This window comes from Temnothorax nylanderi, unplaced genomic scaffold (assembly GCF_030848795.1).
Source record: "Temnothorax nylanderi isolate EJ_2023f unplaced genomic scaffold, tnyl_v1.0 TNYL_tig0035_pilon, whole genome shotgun sequence".
NCBI classification, from domain to species: Eukaryota; Metazoa; Arthropoda; class Insecta; order Hymenoptera; family Formicidae; genus Temnothorax; species Temnothorax nylanderi.
In genome coordinates this window covers 853,305-875,583 of record NW_027249097.1, presented here as the reverse complement: position 1 = coordinate 875,583, position 22,279 = coordinate 853,305, and the positions used below count along the sequence as shown (strand labels likewise).

Sequence of the window (22,279 nt, the reverse complement as noted above, 5' to 3'; positions counted from 1 at the left end):
AGCGCCAGCAGACATCTGTCAGAGACGGGATTCTGTAAAGGCCCCCGCACAATGAAAAATATAAGGATCGAACATGGAACAGATATTATAGCGATTAGGACTAAAGAATCAGGAATAAAGCTGGACGCACGATGAAAAACATACAGGCAAGAGATTTTTAACCTATCGGGGAAGCCGCGTATTAATGCTACACCAGCTTTTATGCCTGATTTTCTTATTCCTCATCGCTAATACACCTGTTCCTTTTGTTCCTTATATTTTTTATTGTGCGGGGGCCTTTTAACTCCTCATGTGCTCATAACGACAGTTGCGCAGGTATGTGATAAAACTATGTGATAAAAAAGCTGCGCAATGACAATATAACGATGACGATACTGTGCATAATGATGACTGACAGTATCGCACCCCAAGTAGCAAGCACTCGTCATTTTGACGTCAAATGACGTCAAAAGACGTCAAAATGACAGACTTTTGACGTCAATTGACGTCAAAATGACGAGTCTTGCTACCTGGGACTACTAGTCCTCGAGGAGGATCGAGTATCTTATTGTCATAATGAAGAACGAACCATCGGATTCTCATTAAAAAAAAGGAAGGAAATGAAAAAATAATAGCACGAATTCCTCTCTTTTTGAGATAAGATTTTGAAGAGAAGAATGAAAAGGACAGGAGGGGGATTTCAAGATTTTCTTTCTGTCCAGTTTGCTATCTTTATTCAAGTATTGCCGGCGACTCGCTCGGCCTATTTATAATCATGCCTTATATGAGCGATCGATATATTCATATAAGTCTATATCTAATTTAAAATTATATCTTAAAAGATTTCTTATCTAGTGAATAAAATAACTGGTGGCATCTCGAGATCGTATTTAATTTAAGATTTTAAATATAGAATTAGACTCATTAGACTATAAAAGTAATTTTTTTAATCAAACTCTGATTAAGTTAATCGGGGATTAACTCGTCAAGCGATTCCTACAATATTTCAACATTGACAAGTTTATCCCTATTTTTGTTGTTTGCGCGAGAAGAGATTAAATTAGGGACAACAAACTGCACAATTTATAGAACTCTGCCATAAGCATATGCTGTTGCCGGTTTAAATAATCGCCGATTATCGCCTGTGGCTATATTCAAGAGAGTAGTAACAACATGGCGCGGCCAATCAGATTGATCAATCATCAAACGTCAAGCCCTTTTCCCTCCAGCCTTCCTGCAACTTGGGCACGTACATTATGGAACTTTTCAAAACAGATTCCAAATAAGAATTACTCCGTCTTTCCTAAAAAGCACAAACAGAAATCTAAAAAAATAATTAAACAACTTCGATCCATCCCGGAAAGTTCCGTAATACGTGTCCGGTGTCCTCTGAAAACGCATTCTCGTATCCCCATCGGTTTACTTTCTCACTTCATGACAGAGACACGTGGACGCATGCGCGTCGAGGCGACGCGGCCCGGAGCGGAGCGCGGCCGGAGCGCGGAGCGCGGTGCCGAGTTCGGTGGCCCCGTCGGCGCTCGGAGCGTTTTCGGGCAGTTTCGCAAGCCGCGTTCGTCGCCGCGGACGACGGTGGAGCACGAAGCACGACTCGTCCCGTCGTCGACCGACGTCAGCCTCCAGCCCGTCTCGTCTCTCGCTCCGAAATATGAGCGCCGCTGACAGAAGCCGCGCTCTCGCGTCGTGTCGTCGTCGTCGTCGTGGCTGCGTCAGCGCGGAGCGCGCGATCGTGCGAGGAAGAACCGAGTAAGAGGAGAAAGAAGAGCAGGCGGAGCCGCGGAGAGGAAGGTGGACAACGTTGCAGCGCGGCGTCGCGGCCGAGTCACGAGAGAAGGTCAGCCTCTATCGAGCGCCTCGAGAGGCGACGGGCGACGGGCGACGGTCGCCTCCGCGCGCGTCCGATGACACGTCCGATATAATTTCGCGAACGGAGGGGACAGAGGGGGGCAGATCCGACCTCCACGCACATACGCACGTCGGGTCTGCCCGTCGCCGTCCGTTCGTTCGTTTCGTCTTCCTATCGACCTTCCTTCCTCGAGGGCACGTTCCTCGAACGGCGACGCCGGTTCCCCACGGGCTCTCTTGATCCCTTCCCCCTCGCCCTCCTCCCCCCCTCCGTTCGCGTCGCACTTTAGAGCCTATTATTTATCTGTTGCTCCAGCTCGGTATCACCCGGTACCCGCTATCGCTATCGCGCCGATGGCCGAGCGATGTTATGACGCACTCCGATCTTAAGCTGTGTGTTGTTTTTAACGACAAGTCATCGCTAAGAGACAGCGTAAACACGAGCATATATTCATTCTCCGAATTTAGCACCGTGTGCCGCCGCTGCCCCGCCGGTCCTCGTCGCACAGCGGAATCCTTTGTGCGAGAACACAACGGATTCTCGCCTCCGAATAATTCGCGGAGTGTTCTAACGACTCGAGGATGAGTAGTTACGCGGGTTTTCCGATTGTCATCGTCCCGCAAGGCCGATCTCGTGGCTTCTCTTTCTCGCTCTCTTTCTCTTTTTTTTCCCTACTTCGTTGCGACAGCACGATTGACCTCCACACGTTCTTGACGGAGCGGGTTTTTACCAGTTCTAACTGTTCTACTTGCGTGTTTTCCGACGCAACGTCGCTTCTTGCGTCTCTTTAAAATTCGCCGAGGCCCGAGATCCGGCTTGCAAAAGTTTTGGCTGACACCGGATATACGTCGGCCGTCGGTCTAACTCGAGAGGCCCGAGACAGCTGAGCGACGGCCGTCGGAAAGTCAGACAGCCTCCTGTCGAGAGAGAGAGACTCCTCGCGCCTCGCGCTCGGATTTCCCCTGATGACGAAATGATCTTTTGCAAAACGATGCAGTGCCCGCATCGATTCTCGACGGCGCGGGTGAGAACGGGACCGTCGGGAGCGAGAGAGATTCATTATCAGTCGCGCGTCTTACGCTTATTTCTACCAACGTAGATTAACTTTAATCTCGGTTTAACTTACTTTTTGTCTTCTTCTAATTTTCAGAATTAAAAAGAAGATAAAAAGTAAGTTAAACCGAGATTAAAGTTAATCTACGTTGGTAGAAATAAACATTAATACTTAAACGCGCAATTTTTCGTGGCACTCGTGGCACAGTATTTTTTAAATAAATAATTCGCACACATCTCTGACTCTTAATTAGTATAAACTCTAATATCCAGCATTATGAGTCTTCTACTTCGACTTAAATTAGTAATTACTGCTTAAAGAATTCTAAAAAGATATTTTAAAAATTATTCTAATTCTAATTTGAATCCTTCACGGATGGGAAAGAATGGGTATAAATGGTTTCGCTTTGATATACTTTTCATGTTTATAGATCTTCCGCTAAAAACCGCAGAAACTCTGTAATACACGCGAACTTTAACACCTATTGTTAGCTTTACGTTGCAAATCATTCGGCAATAATGAATGTTCAATGTAACGACTCCAAAATAATAATCATCTATATACTAAATTAAACCGTAGTGAGAAAGAGGCTTGATTTGACCCTTAAATGCGCAATTTTTTTTGTAGCATTCTAAGTATTTTTTCAATAAAAAAATCCCTTTCCATTCAGAAGGGACTGAAGGCCCTTAGATGTGCAAAGCCGCGCGTTTTCGGTTCGAACTTCATAAGGGAAAGTACACGGAGCGTCGAAAAATCTCTTTGCATATATGTAAAGCTGCGTACTTAAGAGTTAACACTTTGAATGTCAATCACTTATATCTACTTATATCTGGGTGAACGCGTAAACTCCCCGTCATTCATTTCTGAGTGACGATCTTATTTACCCGATTAAGAATTATTTAATTCACTTAATATTTAATTAAAGACATGATATCAATTTTATCGAGACATTCAAGAAACCAATAAATGTTAAAATATTAGAATAATAAAATATTAAAATAATATACAGTAGACCTCCGTACACGGGAATGCGCTCCATTTGGAGACACATATTTATTTGTAAAAGATGTGAGAATTTATTGTAAAAAAAAAAATGTAAAATAAATATTAAAGAAGCAGTAAAATATTTTTTATTTTACTTAAAAATAAAAAAACAAATAAATATTAAAATTTTTTTCTCATCGTGTTATATACGAATCTGCGTTATTTGAACCCACGTTATACGGGGGTCTACTGTACGAGGTTTATTAAGTTCAATGCCGAAATCAGCTTGGCACTCGTTCGAAGTGTCGGAGATTCGAGACCACCCGTTGACGTTCGCGACTACTAACGCGACGGCACATGCACATTCCTCGCCGCGAACGCATGCCGCCGCGCCGTCCCACTTTACGTTCCTCCTTTCCTCGTTTCGTCTTCCCGCTTGGTTGTTCAACCCCGCCCGCTGTCAATCCGTCACTCGTATCGCCGCTCTCGTTACTCCGGTTAATAGGATTTCGAGTCGAGGATGAATGAATGACTCTCTCTCTCTCTCCGGCGCGGCACAGTCGAACGTTCCGTGCGAGCTCGCTATTTCAGAATATTAATTACTACCGCGTTAATTAACGCGATAACGCGGAGACCGTAAGGTTCGTCTCCGCTTGAAAAGCGTCGAGAATTCAAATAAATGATTAATTATAGCTAAAGAGATTCTCGATATTAAAACTGTAACTAACTAAATCGAGATTTATAGGTTTCATTAAATTATTAATTAAATATTGACGTAAACTCGCGCGCTAATAACTCTCTCATAGCTCACTTTTCCGTCTTACTCGTCGAGGATAATTCGTCTTCGGAATTCGTTATACGCGCGCCGAGTCGAGGAACCCGAGTACATCGCACCGAGGGATTCGATCGGGGCTCTCGCTACGTCGCGTCGGGTTAAACGGGAGTTTCATAGTCGATCGCCTCGCGCCTCGGAAAGCCTCGTGGAGCGGAGAATGTCGGTCACGTTTGATATTTTTGGAACGATCGGCGTTTCTACGATACGTCGGAGTTACGGCGCGATTACCGCCAGTGGGGGGTTTTTTTTTTTTCGATCGCCTCGTTATCTCCGCGACGATAAAAGCCGCGATTGTATCTAATCTCGCGTTAACAGCGTGAATTTCCCTCGCGACGGCCGTCGGACAATGACCACTTTAATGACGAGGATTATCAGTAGCAATCCACCCGTTCCTTTAATGCGACTTGCTCGCGATGCGTTCGCAGACGCAGGATGCGACGTAATAGTACGCAAATGTGTATTCGCAGTGCTTAGTACTTAACGTTTGCTTATTTAATATATTTAATATTTGCAAATATATTATATACTTATTATATTGCTATATTACTATACACTCATATCGGACCCAAAGATTTCCGTTAAAAATTCACCTCTAATCGGGGAACGAATGTAATTAGGTATCCGGGACTGCAGCGAGATGTCAAAGAAGACCTGCAAGATGTTGGTCCATCAAGTGTCGGCCGTACTGCCAGATGACAGGCCAATAACTGCCATTAGCGTTGTGGAAGATTTAGACAAGTGTCCACCGAACTTCACAGTGGTAAGGCGCTAATATTATATTCTCAGCTTGCTTATTTAATATATATATCTCTCTCGTCGCGGTGGTCGGAGGTAATCGGTATGCGGTCTCGTTAAGGTATCGAGAACCTACGATCAGGACACCGACGCCGATCTGTGGAGGGAGAGCGGACTGTTCATCAAGAAGAAGGGTAGATATATCTGCTTCTCGAAGACTGAGGGCCAGCCCGACTGCGTGGTCGAGGATATCGTGGTGATTAACGAGCGAGACACTCCGCCGGAAGGGTACAGCATGATCTCCTACACCGTGGACTCGAGTGAGCCTCCTCTCCGTTCGACTAACAATGCCTGCATGCCTACGGATAAACAAGTTTGCAAGTCTTTACTTAAATGAATCGCGGTGAAATTCTTGCAGGACAGAAGGCGTGGCGAAAGAAACAGGTGTGCTACAAAATTAGGAATAAGGACCTGTGCGCGAGAGCGGTCACGGATATAATAATATGCAGCAGGATAATCCACAAGGACTCCAAACTGGCTCCTATCGGATTTTCCGCCGCTGGGTATGCAAACGCCGATTTAACTCGACTCTTTTAATTAGACCGACTATTAGTTGGCTTTATGAATCCTCTATCTGTATTTTTATAGTAGCACAATGGAAAGTAAACGCGATAACAAACGGTGCAGTAATACAGTAATTACAAGATATAAATATAGATACGGAATATAGGTACGGAATGACTATATCTATACCGGAAATATATATGTGGGATGCAAAAAGAATGCGATATTTTGATATCGCGATATCTGCTGTATCTTATCTTTTTTTTCTTTCAGTGTCATAAATGGTGTTCGTGTGTGCTACAAGACGGTCGATATCACAAATGCGAATTCGGATTCGCAGTCGTACGTTAATATAGAGTAAGTTTCAGCGCATCGGGCAAGGTGTATCGACTTTATGCTATAAATATACGTATTTTATGATATTTCCAGCTTACTGCAGAGCCCTTCCCCGAATCCGTCAAATGGAACCTTTCACAGGCCAGTCCCCGAAAGGCCCCCGAAACCAAAGTTCTCACCAAAACCACCGGCCAACGGGATTTACCCGCAAATCGCAGCTAACAAGGACGACGAGCCCGATCGAGATTACGAGGTCCTGAGTCCTAACGCGAGGATCAGGCCCACGAGGCCCGCGCCCCAACCGCCTATGTCCACACCATTGGCCGTCACATCCACGCCCATTTACGGTACACTTCCGGGATCGTCCGATCTCGACGGAGTTCCGTTTGCGCTTAATCCTCGTCTTACTACTAATCATCATGATTCTGCTAGTGTAAGTATAGTAATTTCAAGCTAGCTTATATAAAACAAAGTGCAAGTGACACACATTTATTTTTTACAACCTAACGATATCTTATTTCTCATCTCGACAGAACAAACTTCCTGTTATCAAGGTGTGGACGCAAAAGGACTTGGATAGAGAGGTATGCCTCTTTTTCATTGTTTTTTGACAAATTTTTCTTGTGATAGATAACTGACACAAGTTCTGTTGCAGTTCTTTTATGACTTTCGTGCGGAAAGAGAAACTTGAAAGGCGACGGCGTGCCAAAACTAATTCGAGTTCCCGAGCGATCTCTTTCCGTCGTAGTCGTTCGTATTCGATATAATGCTAGCCAACAAGCGTATAAATGGAGTGCCTGAACGAGTGATTTATACTAACCCGCGAGAGAATGAAGCCTGCATGACGCTTAAAATGGGGATTGTGTAATGTTCAAGAAGGAATAAGATAAAAGAACTAATTCGATGTACGCGTTTCTTCTTTCACGCCCCACATTTAAATTTTGATACTGGTGATAACGTTGTCATATTTTTATAGACTTGCGTTATTTTTTTATAGATAGTAGAGATTGTATATGTAAAATATATGTACACACAATTGTATTATAATGTGAGATCCTTTGCGCATCTTAATATCGCATATCAACGCTTCTAAACACGCGAACGAACGCATAATACTGTTGAGAGTGGCATCACAGTCTCGCTGCACATTTAGTGCTTAACGCGGCGATCCAAATGCGTGACGAGAGTGCATGCCACGAAAAGCCACTTAATTTTATTGTTTCTACTGCTCTTTTATTTCTTTGTTGACACGATAGTTTCTTTTTTTATAATTTTCCTTCAAAGTGCTGCTTTTCTTTCTTTACCTGCAATAAAGTATTATTATATCTTTTTTGTTTATATATACTCATCTATGATCTGTAATCATGTTTGAAAGTATATGACTGTGTATATAGCACGTATACTGAGAAAAAATCTAATTTGTCGATATCAACGGAACACGACGTTCAATCTTAATCTTCCATTTGAATTTTCCGTTCTATTCGTCGTTAAATTCGTACCTTACGTAAGTTTCCGTTTTATCGCACACACGTGTACGTGAATGTAATTTAAGATAGAAACTTGTATGTTAACAATAATTTAATAAAAGATGACGGTCGAAAACCACTAAATATCGTATCATTCATTAAATGACTAAGGTAATGAAAGATCATAGATTTCTTTCTCTCTCAATAACGCTTTATAAATTAAAATATACCAAAAGTTGAGACAAGTTATATTTTTTACATATATGTATCATATAAAGACTAATAAATAATTTCACAGCAGGAATAGTTAGATCAACATTTTATAAACATCTCACCGAGGAAGGATTAAATAAATTAACCACTGGAAGTGCAACTTCAAAATCTAGCGACTCATGTATCTTTTATAGACATACGAAAAATAATGTAATTTATATGTGTATATAAATGTTAATTACTCACACATTAGCATCATAACGTACTAAGGAAACGAGGTTGCGTTTTTCTATTCATATCTTCGTCAAGAATTCCCTCGATCAATACTGTATAAAATTCCATTTGCACTTGAAGAGTGAGAGTCACTCGCTGCGTCACGAAAACAGCGACTAAAGATCTTCAATTAATCAGCGAATAAAAGCGATCAAAATCTTCTGTAATTCGCCTTTATCGGTGAGTTGTCGGCCGACACAGCGGAGCGGAAGATATTTTTAGTTGGCAGAAAACTGGCCAATCGTCAGACGAACGGTCCAGTCCAGTGCCTGACGTGCGTCGTCATCGTATTGCCGGCTGGAGTCGCCTGTACCCCGTGCCTCTCCAGCACCGCCGTGGCCTTGATCCTGCTCTTGTACTTCACGTCCTTCGGCTTCAGCATGCTCTTGTGATTGCTCAGCAATCTCGAGGGTGTAAGGATCGACTTGTTACTGAGGCCGGTCGCCTCCAGAAAGTGATCGTATCCGCTGCTTCCAACTTCACCGTTGCTGCTGCTGCTGCTGCTGCTGCTGCTGCTGCTGCTGCTGCTGCTGCTACTGGTACCGTTGCCGACAGCAGGAACATTGTTGTTGTCTTTGGCAATGCTGTTCTCGGTCTGGCCGGCGTTGTTGAGCCGCGCGTGACCAAGTCTCTCGGATCCGTCACCCTCAGGTCGATCGGGATCGTCCGACAGATCGCACTCGTCCAGATTAAACTCCTCGAAGTTCTGTCGGATATCGAATTCCTATACGGTGAGAGAAAAAAATTCATTTTTTTTAAATTATACAGCTTTCTCGAAATATTTTATTTTCAATAAAAAAGATCTTACGTGCTCGAGTTCGACGTGGCGGTCCTTCGGGCGATTTCTGTCCTTCGTTTGTTCCTCGGGGTCACCGATCTTGAACTCTTCGAAATGCCGGACGATGTTCGTCACTCTGACCGCACCTTTCGTCTGATCCGGCTCCTTTTGCCTCACCTGGAAGGACGAGCGCACATGGTTGAATCTATTCTTCCAGAATCCACCCTCCTCGCGACCTTTCGTTTCTCTCGCCGAGCTCCTGGTCGAACTCTTTGCTTCCTCCAGATTCAGGCTCCTCGCCGCCTTCGACGACGAGGAGGATACCAGTCCTAGAATGCTTTTTTTAATAGGATCCGCGCCTCCTGGGTCTTGTTGCCTTTTTTCATCAATCAGGAACGATGGACTAGGTATCTTTTTCAGGATTAATGTGTTATTGCGAAACTGTGGCTTCGGCGGCAACGCCGGTGGTGTTCTGGGCGGCGTCGGCGATGTCGCCGTTATTTCCGGCAACGACTCTATATCCTCGTAATCCAGATTCTTGGCGATCGTCAATCCTCTCGTGGACATCTGCAGGCACGTCTTTTCCTCGATTCTTTCCATCTTTAATGGAGGATTGGTCGGTTGAGGTTTCGTCAGGATCTTTCGCGTCTCCTCGACGTCGATCTTGGGCTCAATGATGACTAGCGGGATCGCCTTGGAGTCCTTTGAACTGTCGTCGTCCGACTCTTTTTGAACAATCCTCATGCCAAACTCGTCCTCGGACGCGTTTGCCTCGTTTTCCGCGGTCTCCTCCTCTCTCGATGAATCCTTATTATCCGCGACGGATTCCTCGGAGTTCTTCCTCTCCATCTCTGAACCCACCGACTCGATGTCGGACAACCTGGCTGGCTGAAAACGTACGATTCTGCCGCGATGTTTGAACCGGCGTGGTACCGATAACACCGAATTTTCTTCCTCTTCCATATCCTGCAGCAGGATCTGATTTACGCACTCCAACACGGAATTATGATTGCTGTTTGGCCGGTAAGTGCTATGCCTGAATACGTCATCGTTCAGCCGATCCTCATCCGGATCGCTGTACCAATTTCCACTGGTGTCCTCCACCGTCAACTCAGGCGTCTCGAGCTTCGTCTCGCTGCAAAAAAGAAATCGGGAGGATTGTTAGGGACTAAAAGAATGTAACGGGAGAGAAAAAAAAACATTACTGAATCTAACGAAAATCGCTTGCATATTACGTACATATTATTATTATTGCTATAATCATCTTTTGTCCTCGACTGCTCCGTCCTCTGTAGATTCCTCTCGTTCACTTCGTTGCAGGCATTGATGTAAATCGGTTCCTCTTTATCTCCTTCTTGATTAGTTATCCTTGTCTGTTCCTCGTCCTCCGAGGCGAAGTTACAGTCCATCCCGTCGTCCTTGCTCTCCGTTCTCGCGATACTGACCACCACCTCAATCACGTCGGGACTCTTGGACGACGTTTTCTGGCCCCTCGTCCTCCTCTTCGTCGACACTGTCGTCGTACCGTCCTCCTCCGTTATGTCCTCGTCATCCAGGATCATCGTCGTCTCGTTTTCGCTGTCGGTCACCGTTGTCGGCGTGCACCTGCTCGAGCACTTGTTCAGGGTCGAGCCGGGCGACACGTCCGTGCTCTCGCCCTCGCAGAAGCCCTCCGTGCTGAGCAACGAGGGACTACCCTCCGTCGTCGTCGTGACGATGGACGCGTCCGTGTTCTCGCTGCTGGTCAGACTGGTCTTCGAGATATCGCTACCGGCGAAACTGTTCGTCTTCCTCACGCTGTTACGGTCCAGCTCGTCCAGGATGCCGGACGACGCCGGGTTCAACCGCGTGATTATCTCGCACTTCAGACTCGCGATCTCTTTGCCAATACCGCTCTCCTGCAGCGTTTCTCTCTGAAAGCGACCAGTCGAATAGGTTTGAACTTAGAAAAAACAGAACGTGGAAAGTGTAAAATTCATTCTGATAGTCTTATATTATTATTTTCCCTATTTTTCTTTTTTACAAATTAAAAGCTGCTGATCGTAGACAGACTTATGCGCTAATTATTGTGTAATTTTTTTCAAATTACTCGCAAATTGCCGAAGTCCTTCTGCAGATCCTTGTCGACGTTGACGTTGATCTCGACATCGGTAGCCGACATCGTTCGATCGCGCTTGCTCTTAATATAGTTCTTTGTATACCGCCTGAGCATCGCGATCTCCAGTTGCTGGTTCCTGATGACGTTGTCCTTCTCGCAGAGCATCTGCCTGATCGACTTCTGCTCCTGCTTAAGACGCGCCTCTAGGAACAGCAGCGCCCGCAGTATCCTCGAAAGCTGCTGATCCCGCAGAATCTTCTCGGACTCGTGACCGGCGGTACGGTGGTCCAGCTCCCTCACCAGCTCCCGGCATTTTTTCGTGGCGGTCTTCAGGGCCTCCTGGGTCCGCGCCAGTTCCTGCTTGAGCGTCCGGACTTCGGCTTCCATCTGAAAAACACGAATTTTGGAAAAATAAATCTCACGAAAAATATCCACATTAAGGATTGTCGAATCTTAATGACATTCTGTGATCAATTTAAAGTCAATCTTTCCCTCACAAAAATATTTGATGAATTATAGATTAAATATTAAAGAATTAAATTTTTATCGGATTGATAGAATAAAAGATTTCTTTGTAGAATCTCTTGGAGAGTCTCCCCTTCTTCTAAATTCTCCAGATCTCTCTCGGGACAAATGGCTCGCGTTGCACAATGCGGATCGCGACGAGACAGATATTCATCGTGCATGCGAGTGCGACGCGCAGACCGAAGGATGAATACCGCCAACGTCTGAGCAAAATCGTGGAACAATGCCGGGCCGGTCTTCGGCCTTGCTTCGCGCGCGCGCGAAAGAAGAGGAGTCGCGACCGAGCTGAACTGACTCGGAGAAAAAGAGACGTCCGCGTTCGCTCGTCCAGATGCAGGGGGGGACCGGCTCCCAGGACCGGAAGGACCTGACCCGGCCACCGAAGAACCGGTAAGTCACGGCCCGCGAACGATAGAACGATCGGCGACGGCGGTCCATTGTTAGGTAAACAATTTCCAACTTGACGCATTGACTGGCCAAGGATGAGCGGGGCATTTGCATTTTGGGGTCATGCACGATGACGTGCGACGACTCCCATTATTACCTCAGTTAATGAGATTCTTTAGCGAGTCTGGCGATGAGCGGAATGATGATTTCATCGAAGAGTGGTAACGACTTATTCAGAGAGTCCGTAGTTCCAATTTCTACAGTACAAGCTTAAAAATATTAATTAGAATGAAAATGACGACGCGACCAAGTCGAGCGGTCTCACGGACCGGAGTGTGGCGAATTAAGGACTCGAAAAAAAGTGTGGCTAGCTATAGAATTAACAGTGTACAAGAAAAATGCGTGATATTTGACATATTTATATGTATACATTTATTATCGAAAATTTTTATTTTTGCAAAAATAAGTTTATCTTACGAATATATTTGCAATTCCGGATTTCAGTTCCGGATTTCTACGAGCGGCAAGTTAATTTTGCACGGAAGAGAATTGCGATTTTCGTGATATTATCTCCCGGGCGAAAGTTTATGTCCGATCGGTGTACTTAGACTGGAAATTAGAAACAGAAATTAAAAGACGTTATCGACAGCTTGTAAATTTGCTAAATCATTCGAGTTTTTTATTTTCGCTGTCACTCTTCGGTTTCAACTCGCGGGAGAGAAAATCTCTCCGGGGATTTACGAGCCCAGATTTCCGTTTCCGCATGCGGCGAGCTCGCCTCGCCAGAAAAGGAAACCGCGAAGCGGCACTTTCCGCTAGTCAATTTAACGCCGTTTCTCGAGCGGGCGAGCGATCTAACGGGGCGATGCAGGCTAAAGTGCAAGCCGGCGATTACGCGTGGTTTATTCGCGGCTGGATATGCAGCACTATCTCGCGCCCGCCTTTCCCGCTTTTACGGGCGTTACGAATATACGATACATCGACTGGAACGTAACGAAGAGTCCCCTCGGCAAATAACTCGCCGATGTTCAGCGTCTCCTCGCGGCCGATAAGCCGCGGCCGCAGCTAATTAAAACGCGAGATGCTAATCGCGCCCCGAAGAACGAGACCGTGTCTCCGCCAATTAACGAGCGAGCGAGAGCGGCTTTTTTTAGACGCGAGCTAAATCGCGTCGTGTGGGGTCCTCCCGATACGATCTGTCCATAAAAAAATCGGTTGTCGTTGGTCCCGAGCTTCCTTCCATGCACCGCCACTTTCTGCGTTTCAGCGATCCGTTCTTACATAACAATTTCTTTTCTTTTTATATGATTCGCATCTCATCGGAATGAAGCCTTCTCTCCCGAAGATATTAAATTTCGACACGTGTATTTTGATAGCTCTGAGAACTTTTGGAATCGAATCTTTCCTGTACGAGTCCTCTCATTCTCCATGCGTCGCAGAGAGGCGAAATAATCACGCGAACCTGAAATACCTGCGCTCGCCGGAGGAGAACTCGCTAACGGGAGGGACCGCGTGGACGATCCTTCCGTGAAATTCCTTTAAGAACCTCGCGCGCGCACCGGCCGATTACAAGGTTACCGAGTCATCGGGACGGAGGTTTCTCAGGCCGTTGGCGCTGGCCATAAATTATACGCCCCTGGTTTTAAGGGAGAGAGAGAGACGAACTAGAAGAGAATCTGGCCAAGACGATTAAAACCAAATATAGAAGGAGAGGAAATGAAGTAGAAGGTTTTGTTAACATTTTAATATCTTCATCGCAAACTGTTATTTTGTGATAAGATTTGCTTCAGATACCGATAAGAAATTTAATGTTTGAAATGAAATACGTCAATCTTCTTTTTCGTATTTAACGCAACGTAGCTTCATGTAAACTCTCTGAAGAGGTTCTTGAGTTACTTTGCTTTATGTTCACTTTACAAATCATAAACTCTTCATTGTTAAACATTAAAAGATGAAATTTAAACCAATACCTTGAGCTAGATAACATTTTGTTATTTACATGTTTTAACTACTATGTGCATCGAAATTTATTATTTTAATACAAAACAATATTATGTTGACTTTATTGGTTTAGTTAAATTACTACATATTGAATAAGAACAGTGGCGACCTATAGGAATGATTAAAAATAAATTGAGTATAATTTGACGCTATGAATTTAAGTGAATTCAATTTTTTCTCAGATGGGAGTTCAATCTCAGGACCTATTTATAAAATTGCTCGCGTCTCTAGAGAATCGTTGACGTCGGTCAATAATCTCCCACGACGATACGGAAACGGTCTGTCGGCCGTAACAATGACCGTGAAAAGTCACGCTGAAAAGTCACGAGAGCGCCTTGAAGACGCCAGGCAGGAAGCGCCGCGGAGGATGTGCCGCGGCACGTCTCTCCGGCAGGAAGACAAGTGTGACACAATACGAGCGACTCGTGCTTTCGTCTTTCAATGCCGCGCAGCGAGAGGTTCTGGCTCGTCCTCCGCTCCATAATAAATGCGAGTCCGTGAACTCGCGTGGACTCGCTCCATGCCGCTCGGAGCACGCGCAGAGCAGCACGCCGAAAAGTGTGCTGCGCGACTTTCTCCGCTCGCCGACCAACGGTTTTTCGGTTGGAGGTGCGCGATTGGAGGTCAAGCGAGCCGGCTCGAGACAGATCGGGGGATCGGTACAGTTATCCGCCTTTGTGTTCGCTGCGATCGAGGCGAGATCGGCCGCCTCGATCTCGGCCGCCGATCGGAGTCGCCGCGCCGCGCCGCGCCGCGCCGCGCGAACCGGAGCCGAGCCGATAATACGTCGCGCGAGCGCGATCGAACCGGTGAGGAACCGGTAAACGGAGTCCTGATATCGCGAGGTATCGCGACGACGCATCTCCCCGATGACCGCGACGAGAGCGGTTCGCCGGATGACGTCACGCTCCTCGGTGTATGTCGCGCCGGTGTTCCGCTGGCCGATGAATGGAGAACGCACTTTCTCCGAACACGTTACGTACCGCCGACTGCATTTGTTGCGCCGCTGCAACAGCTGCGGACGACGGGACGCGCTCGCATTGTTTTGCTCGCGAAACAACCCGGCACCATATGCGTTCCCTCCCGCTCGGAGCCGACGTACATGCATGCGTGCCTGCGTGCGTGCGTGCGTGCGTGCGTGCGGAACGTACAAAGACGGCCAGGTGTCGGGCGTCGAGTGACTTCCCGTCAACGGCGTCGACGAGGTAATCACGATGTACTACGAACTCGGATTCCTCGTCTCTGGGTAACCCTGGCGAACTGACCAACGAGCTCATCTCCTAGTTTTTCTTAAATCTCTTTCGAAGAGCAAATCGCGCGCTTATTCACAACCAAGTCGTGGCAAATTTATAGCAAGCTTGCACATATGAGTAAACTTCACGCTTGAAAGATACGAATTCGGGACGGCTCGAGAGTAGGTGAACCTCTTGGATCGACTCCAAGTCCACCCGAACCACTCATCTTGGAGTTCCCTTGCCGTTCATTCGGAGCGGACGTTAGCCTTCGCGAAGTCGGGTCTTTACCTTCGCGAATTCCTCCTGGCTGGCCTCCGCGCTATCTCAGGACGATCCTGGCGCATCTGTACGAACGCGCGCGGAATTTTACGTCGCTCCCGATGACGCACTCCGCAACGGCGCGGCCGAATTTCACCTGGCCGCGCGCTACGCGCGGCATTCCGCGCGTTCCCGCGGTCCTCTCTCGGACCCCTCGGGGGTTCGGTGAGCCTCGACGGTCCCCGACCAGCTTTACCGAGGCGTTGCGAGCTCGATCACGCGAGCGCGTTGCATCTCGGCCAGGTAATACACACATGCACGCACATGCGGAAGGAGTTAGAAGAGGAAATCGGAGAACTTGAAGACACTCGCGCCACGAAGAAGATATTCGAGGGAGAGAGAGAGAGAGAGAGAGAGAGAGAGAGGAAGAGGGAGAAAGAGGAAGAAAGACTTGACGAGGTGCCGCGGAATACCAACGGACTTAGGCCACGGACTGACTCCGACTGATCGGTGAACACTCGGTTCGTTCGCTGCCGAGCCGCCAGCAAAACGGTGCATGGAAGGGAGAACGTTGCCGTCCAGGCACGGATTTTCAAAGGCCGGAGCTCGATTTCTTCGCGACATCGCCGTCGCGTACAGCTTGGCTGTAATTGCGATCGCGCGACAATGAAGAAGCTCACTCGTCATTATCGGGCTTTGGAGCGGTTCTTCCTCCAGAATAGAAAGGCACTTCGTCTTCCGAATTTCTGGAGATACGCTCTATCTCTGAACGTGTGAACAGCGTAAAAGACTTAACTTTCTGCTAAAACTATCATTGTGTATCGTCATTGCAACGAACGCAAGAAGTTATTATTCTTTTTACAATACGCAAGAGAAAATCGAATTATTATAATGAAATACAGAAGCAACTTAAAAAATCGAGGCGTAACAAAAAATTGTAAGAATAAATAATGAGATAAATTTTACGCAAGATTTATAAGAAATAAATTATAAAATTGAAAAAGAGAGAAGAAAAAGATAAAACAAACGTAAGAAGTTGTTATTATTATTATTATTATTATTCTTACAACGCGCAGAAGAAAATCAAATTATATTATAATAAGATACAGGAACAACTTGACAAAATCGAGGCATAGCAAAAAATTATAAGAATAAATAATAAGATAAAATTTACACAAGATTTATGAGAAGTAAATTATAAAAGTGAAAAAGAGAAGATAGACAAGATTAAAACTACATTAAATAAATTACTTCAAATTATTTGACATCGCTGAACATTTTCTTCTCACAATGCAGAGTCGCGAAATAATCCGTTTGCGCACTATTTAGGTGTTAATCGGCAAGTTCAGCCCTGCATCAAGACGGCAAGCGGGGAGAAGGAAGAAAGTAAGGAAAGCAGGGGCGAAAGAAAGAAAGAGACGCAAAGTCTGCCTCACGTGCAATTGTATGCGTGCGCGTGTGTGTCGTACGTTTATACGCGGTCCATCGTGCCCAGATGGAAACAGGTAGGGCCACCGATGGCACCGCCGCGCCGTACGTAATGCAAACGTGAGCGGAACGTGTCCCTTTTCTCAGACGCAACGCGAAATAACGCTCTCGCGATTCCAGTCAGCTGACTTCTATTTAATCCTTTACGTTCCTCGTACTGTCCTTCACGTTTCGAACAATATTGTCAGGAATTGTTATATCTTGATTTTTGAAGAGATCTTCGACGTAATTTCATCAAGTTTAACGTCACTCTCCTCCTATCTGATTAATTGAGGATATTATAGATAAAAGATATGACGATGTCCTGGAACACTGTGCGTATTTCCGCGTATCGTCACCCTCATTCGGCGACACGCGAGCTATCGTTGCCGTTGGAATGTTATCAATACTGGTTACTCGTTCTTGATCTTGTCACGATAATGCGCGCCGCGGGAATGGCGATTGTCCTAGAAAACGAGATTCTACAGGTCGGCGCCTGGCCTCTCCGAGCGGAGTGGTTGTGCAATAGTCGTTCAACGACTTCGTCGCGGTCTTCTTGCTCTCCCTCGCTTTTTACGGAAACCACCTTCGGTAATTCTCATTCGACCGCTCGGAGGCAGTGCCTCAATCACTTAAATCGGAAGTCCGCATAGCCGGATAGAAAATAGAAAGGAATGTGCGAGATCAAGCGAGTGTTTGCGCGCAAAAGGAAAGGAGTTTGCAATTTATTTTCGTCGCATCTAATATCCTTCGTATTCGTCACCTTTTTGTTGCGCCTAATATCGTACCTGTAACTTTGGTTTCCTCGCATCGCGAAGACATCGCGAAACGTGCAGTGTTTCCGATTCCTTTGCGAGCCGCGATGAAATTAATCCCTCCTTTCTCCTCCTTTGCCCCCTCATTGATTTATTAACTCGGTTACCTTAGAGACTTGCTTTATCAGTTCACCGGTATGGTTGTTGCTCACTATCGAGACTTAAGGTCGATGAGCTAAACCTTCCTAATCTAAAATATGTTTCTGGTAAGTTATGTTAAAAGTTTCTCATTAATCAATGCAAGATTTACTCACTCCGGAACATTTGTCTAAAATCAAGACAATAGAACGCTATAAAAAAATAAAAAATATCAGAAGTCTCAAGTGATTATAGAGATCAACACATCAAAAAAAGCACAGAGCCACAACAGAGTGTTCACAAAAACTAAAATTTTATCTGCATTGTTTTAATAACGAATTTAACACGCCTCGAATCAGTTCGCTTTTTCGAGAATCTACAGCTATCTGTCGATGTCGACGGCGAAAGCGAACGTCAATCTAACTCACGTCGATCTAAATCTCCCCTAATTTTCTGTTTACCGACACGTTAAGGGTTATAAATTATTGATCGCGGCGCGGCGTACCGTTCACTTAATCGATATCGAATCAGTTTGATCGCGTTGCTCCGTGACTCCAATTAAAATCAAAGTCGGACGCGACGAGGAATGACGACGATGCGATCGTCGACGCCGAAGGTGTATGTACACTGTCAACGGTATCCGGGTCGTACGCGAAATATTAGGTGCTTTCCATTTACATCAAAACTCAGATAAATCTCACTTCTGTCTTTCTTCAACATGAATGTTGAAGAAAGACAGAAGTGAGATTTATCTGAGTTTTGATGTAAATGGAAAGCAACTATTGGCTCGCACGTCGCAATGACGAATCCTCTTCGTTGTCGACTGCAAGATAACGATAACGGGACAAAGGTGCATGAGCACCTGGATCTCGCGCGATTGATCGATCGTGCCCGCACGTGTGCTCCGCGAAACAAAGTTCGCGATCGACGTATAATATCTCTGATATTGGATACACTGTTATGCGATATACGCTAGTATCTTCGATACAGACCGTTCTATTTCGATGAAAAACGGATTCCTCTACGGGACGCCCCCAGGTAAAGAAACTCAACAAAAAAAAAGGTAAAAATTATTAGAATCTGCTGAACACGAAAAATGTATAGAGAGAATTTAATGGATTTTGTTAAAACATTTAGATTATAACTTGAGGCTTCGCAGAAATAAGGAGGAAATAATACTGATTACGAACATGAGAAAGAGTGAAATACCGTGGATAAATATGTGAGCTAACAGATGATGGTACGAAAAAATTCGTATGGAAACCAGACGGGCTAAATTGGAAGAGGAACGTTTCACACTTTATTCTTTTCAGTCTGAAGAATATACGTAAGAAAGTTGTTAAATTCTATAATATGTAATGATTAAAGATTATTTGCAAGTTATTTGTAATTAATATTTCACATGCACCCGACCCAATTATTGCAATATGTGGAATGATATCGCGGAGATATTGCAGAATCGTGGTTTCCAGACGCCATGATTTTCTCTTTAAAATCCAGCTCTTCATAGAAAAACACGGAGAGCTACGCATTATCGTTGCGATGTAACGCGCAAATGTCTATTGTTTCGCGATAAACGCACGGCAAATTATCCAGATAACCGGGTATTGTGTTATTGCCAACGTTAATAAACACTTGGTAGCGCCGCAAAATTCCGGTTTTGCGCGAATACGAGCGTCCTGTCGGGCGATTACGTCACTTCTTATCACGGGTATCTCGGTAGCTTATTCTTATCGTCGGTTCCTTCTGCACGGGGAAAATACCTGAGTAAATCCAAGCATTTCTCGCGAGAATCCTAAATATGAATGCGAATGTTTATCTTTCAGATTTTTAATAACTCCTTCGCGCTCTTCGTTGAAACGAAGAATCTTCAGAAACGTCAGGCGTATGATTTCAATGAAAATCAGGATTGAATTTAGAATTAGATTTAAATTCAATCAAGGGATTAATTTTCACCGACAGACTTTAAGAGATTTGTCCCGTAAAGTTACATTCTTCGTTTTGCTTTATTTGACAGTTCGGGATAAAAACGCGCTGGCGAACGCGGCGGGTTAACCGACAAACCGATTTTACTATTTTTCAGCGAATATAATCCAGTAACGTCCGTTCCGCGATCGGCATGCCAGCACGACAGGATTTTTGCACACTGCTTAATTACTTATTACCTTCGTTAGTTCTTTCGTGGTGGATCGTAAAGTTTGTGAGCGCGATGCGAGCGTAAATACTCATCACGATCCATACCGGATAGGGATCCAATACCGGCATTAGACGTATCAATACCCAGCTCCAAGGTAAACGATCGATGCCGAAAGAAACGTAAAGTACTTTCGGCATCGTTTACTTTTACCTCCGATATTACGCAGGCATCGTTTACGTTAACTCCGATATTGCGCGGGTATCTATACGAACACCGAGTAGCACTGATGCTTTCAAGAAGATTGAACAATCTTAAATTGACAGAAACGTCGATTATCTCTAAATTAAGTGCCCTGAACTAAATTGAAAGATCGATGCGTTAAGTTCAATCGAACATTACGCCGCAGCGTCTCGGGATGCGGGTGCACGTACGTATGACCCACGTGCGAGGCAGGTGCGCGACGAGGGTACCGCAACTTCATGGTGCGGGTCCTCTCACGTCGTCCCCGTGATCTTCCGATTAACAGCCAGGGCACATCGACTTCTCTCGATTGCCCGTCTCGCCCCTTCTCAAATGTATTTCCGTGGAAATCGATCGGTTACAGAGTACTTCGTGAGATTGGTGTCACGCGGAGGACATTACGCTCCTTTCTATTTATGTCAACCGCTATCAACTGCTGGCGGAACGTTTCAGACTTCAAATCAATTAGCGCCCGGATAGTAGAAGGGAGAGGAGAACCACTGGCCGCTCGCGCACCTTTTAAGCCTTATTCGTAAAACAATGCTACGTGTGCGTCACACCGAGTGACATATGGCAGCCAATGGCGAAGAGTTACGAAAATAAAAAAACCGCAGAAGGATCGATATAACGCCGAGATAAGACCGATAGGTATGTGACGGCTCGTTGTTAACAGCGAATGTGACATACTGTCTCTCCCTGTCTTTTTCTAAAACGTTAACTGTAAATAAAATCCGAAAGATCGACGGCAACGCTTTACGATTGTGATTCATTGCACGTCTGCGCGTTATACCGTAGGTACTGGAAGAATCAAATTAAATAAAAGAACGTGTCGTATTTTCTTTTATACTTCCGCGAAAGTGTCTTAGCTTGACATTTAGGATGTCGCAGACAGCCCGATATTTCCGGGACGTTCTATCTCCGGGATATATTTCTAGGACAGATGACAGACTCTTCCTCGAGGAAAATCGTCCCTCGGTTCCGGCGAACGGTTCTCTGCGTACATGAGAAAACAATTCTGAGAATATATCGCGGTAGAACGACGACAACGGCGGCGGCGGCGGCGTAACGCGCACAAATGCGATAAAGCTGTCGCTACCAAACGTAATGATCGTGTCGCTGTTATCTTATCAGCGCGCGGAATTTCTCCGCACTTTAAAGCCGGCTACGAAAGTGCCGACGAAAGTAGAACGTGCACATTTCGGGTATACGGATCGTCGCGGATCAGTTATCCGAAAGAACCGTCTCCGTTGCATATTTTCGCAAAGTTGCTGGCCGCTTTGACGCCCGTTCTCCCGCAAATAATTTCGCCGACAAAAGACGGCGGAATCGCCGAAAGTAGCTAAAAAGGCAGCTGCTTTTAAAACTTCACACACGAAGGATGGGCTATTATAGCGATCTGAAGGAGTTATTTTCAGCGTCAATATCAAGGATCGACGTCAGCGTTTAACGTCAAGGGCTCAAGGGGCGACAATATTGAGACAAAACTCAGCGGTTCTTAACGTATCGATAATCTACTTACGATTGCGCGATTCAACAATTCGACACTCCGCAGTTGGACAGTCAAACTGTAGAACTTTCGCCCCATATCGGTCGAACAGAGAAAACTGGCCGGGCACATTTTTGTCGCGCATCGCATGCTCTATCGCCTGCATTCCGCTCTAATTGTTGCTCTCCCCTTATCGCCGATACGTTTGTATCCGCGATCGTATTCGAAAGTGCGGATAGTAAACCTAATCGCGAGATACAACAGTGCGTCCGAGGAATTCGAGATGAAGATTAAACCTATCCGCGCGTATCTCGAAGGAAATCTATCATTTATCGTTAAAAACAAAATTACGTCTTGATTTATAAAATATTGTGCTTGAAAAAATAAATTAAATAATTCCCGAATCATTGTCGGATCATTAAAACGGCGAAAGAATCTCTCGGTATATATCTTCACACTTCATCGCTTCTC

At 45.4% G+C, this 22,279-nt stretch overlaps 2 protein-coding genes and 1 long non-coding RNA gene across 8 annotated transcripts in view; 2 read left to right on the top strand and 1 right to left on the bottom strand.

The window, feature by feature from the left end:
- Window positions 1–1,524: 1,524 nt before the first annotated feature.
- Window positions 1,525–7,255, top strand: Mvb12 (multivesicular body subunit 12-like Mvb12). Of its 2 annotated transcripts, none has more exons than XM_071703438.1 (8): window positions 1,525–1,831; window positions 5,334–5,476; window positions 5,573–5,771; window positions 5,870–6,014; window positions 6,289–6,372; window positions 6,445–6,784; window positions 6,885–6,935; window positions 7,007–7,255. In XM_071703438.1, exons 2-8 carry the CDS (start codon window positions 5,354–5,356, stop codon window positions 7,040–7,042), a joined length of 978 nt encoding a protein of 325 aa, XP_071559539.1. In that variant the 5' UTR covers window positions 1,525–1,831; window positions 5,334–5,353; the 3' UTR covers window positions 7,043–7,255. The 2 variants fall into 2 exon arrangements, with proteins under 2 accessions (XP_071559539.1, XP_071559538.1); XM_071703437.1 differs by lacking the exon at window positions 1,525–1,831 and adding an exon at window positions 5,055–5,161.
- Window positions 7,256–8,185: 930 nt separating this feature from the next.
- LOC139771017 (uncharacterized) overlaps window positions 8,186–22,279 on the bottom strand; it is a 33,404-nt gene continuing 19,310 nt past the window's right edge. For 3 of the 5 annotated variants that reach the window (XM_071703429.1, XM_071703428.1, XM_071703431.1), the window contains 4 exons: window positions 11,171–11,566; window positions 10,321–10,994; window positions 9,112–10,216; window positions 8,186–9,027 (listed from right to left, as the gene is read on the bottom strand). In XM_071703429.1, coding sequence (XP_071559530.1) covers window positions 8,548–9,027; window positions 9,112–10,216; window positions 10,321–10,994; window positions 11,171–11,566 — 2,655 coding nt within the window. In that variant the 3' untranslated portion in view covers window positions 8,186–8,547. Of the gene's footprint in view, window positions 9,028–9,111; window positions 10,217–10,320; window positions 10,995–11,170; window positions 11,567–15,615; window positions 16,088–17,840; window positions 18,052–22,279 lie in introns of those variants that run through there. The other 2 variants (XM_071703427.1, XM_071703432.1) reach the window with 2 other exon arrangements.
- LOC139771024 (uncharacterized) lies at window positions 18,770–19,328 on the top strand. The gene is made up of 2 exons (XR_011717862.1): window positions 18,770–19,008; window positions 19,083–19,328. It is a non-coding gene; the product is annotated as an uncharacterized lncRNA (long non-coding RNA).

What these genes read in the sequence shown, in the direction of transcription:
- Mvb12 (XM_071703437.1), top strand. An exon ending in CTCCTACACCGTGGACTCGA is followed by an intron (nt 5,772 to 5,869) that starts GTGAGCCTCCTC and finishes AAATTCTTGCAG; the next exon opens with GACAGAAGGCGTGGCGAAAG. An exon ending in AAAAGGACTTGGATAGAGAG is followed by an intron (nt 6,936 to 7,006) that starts GTATGCCTCTTT and finishes GTTCTGTTGCAG; the next exon opens with TTCTTTTATGACTTTCGTGC.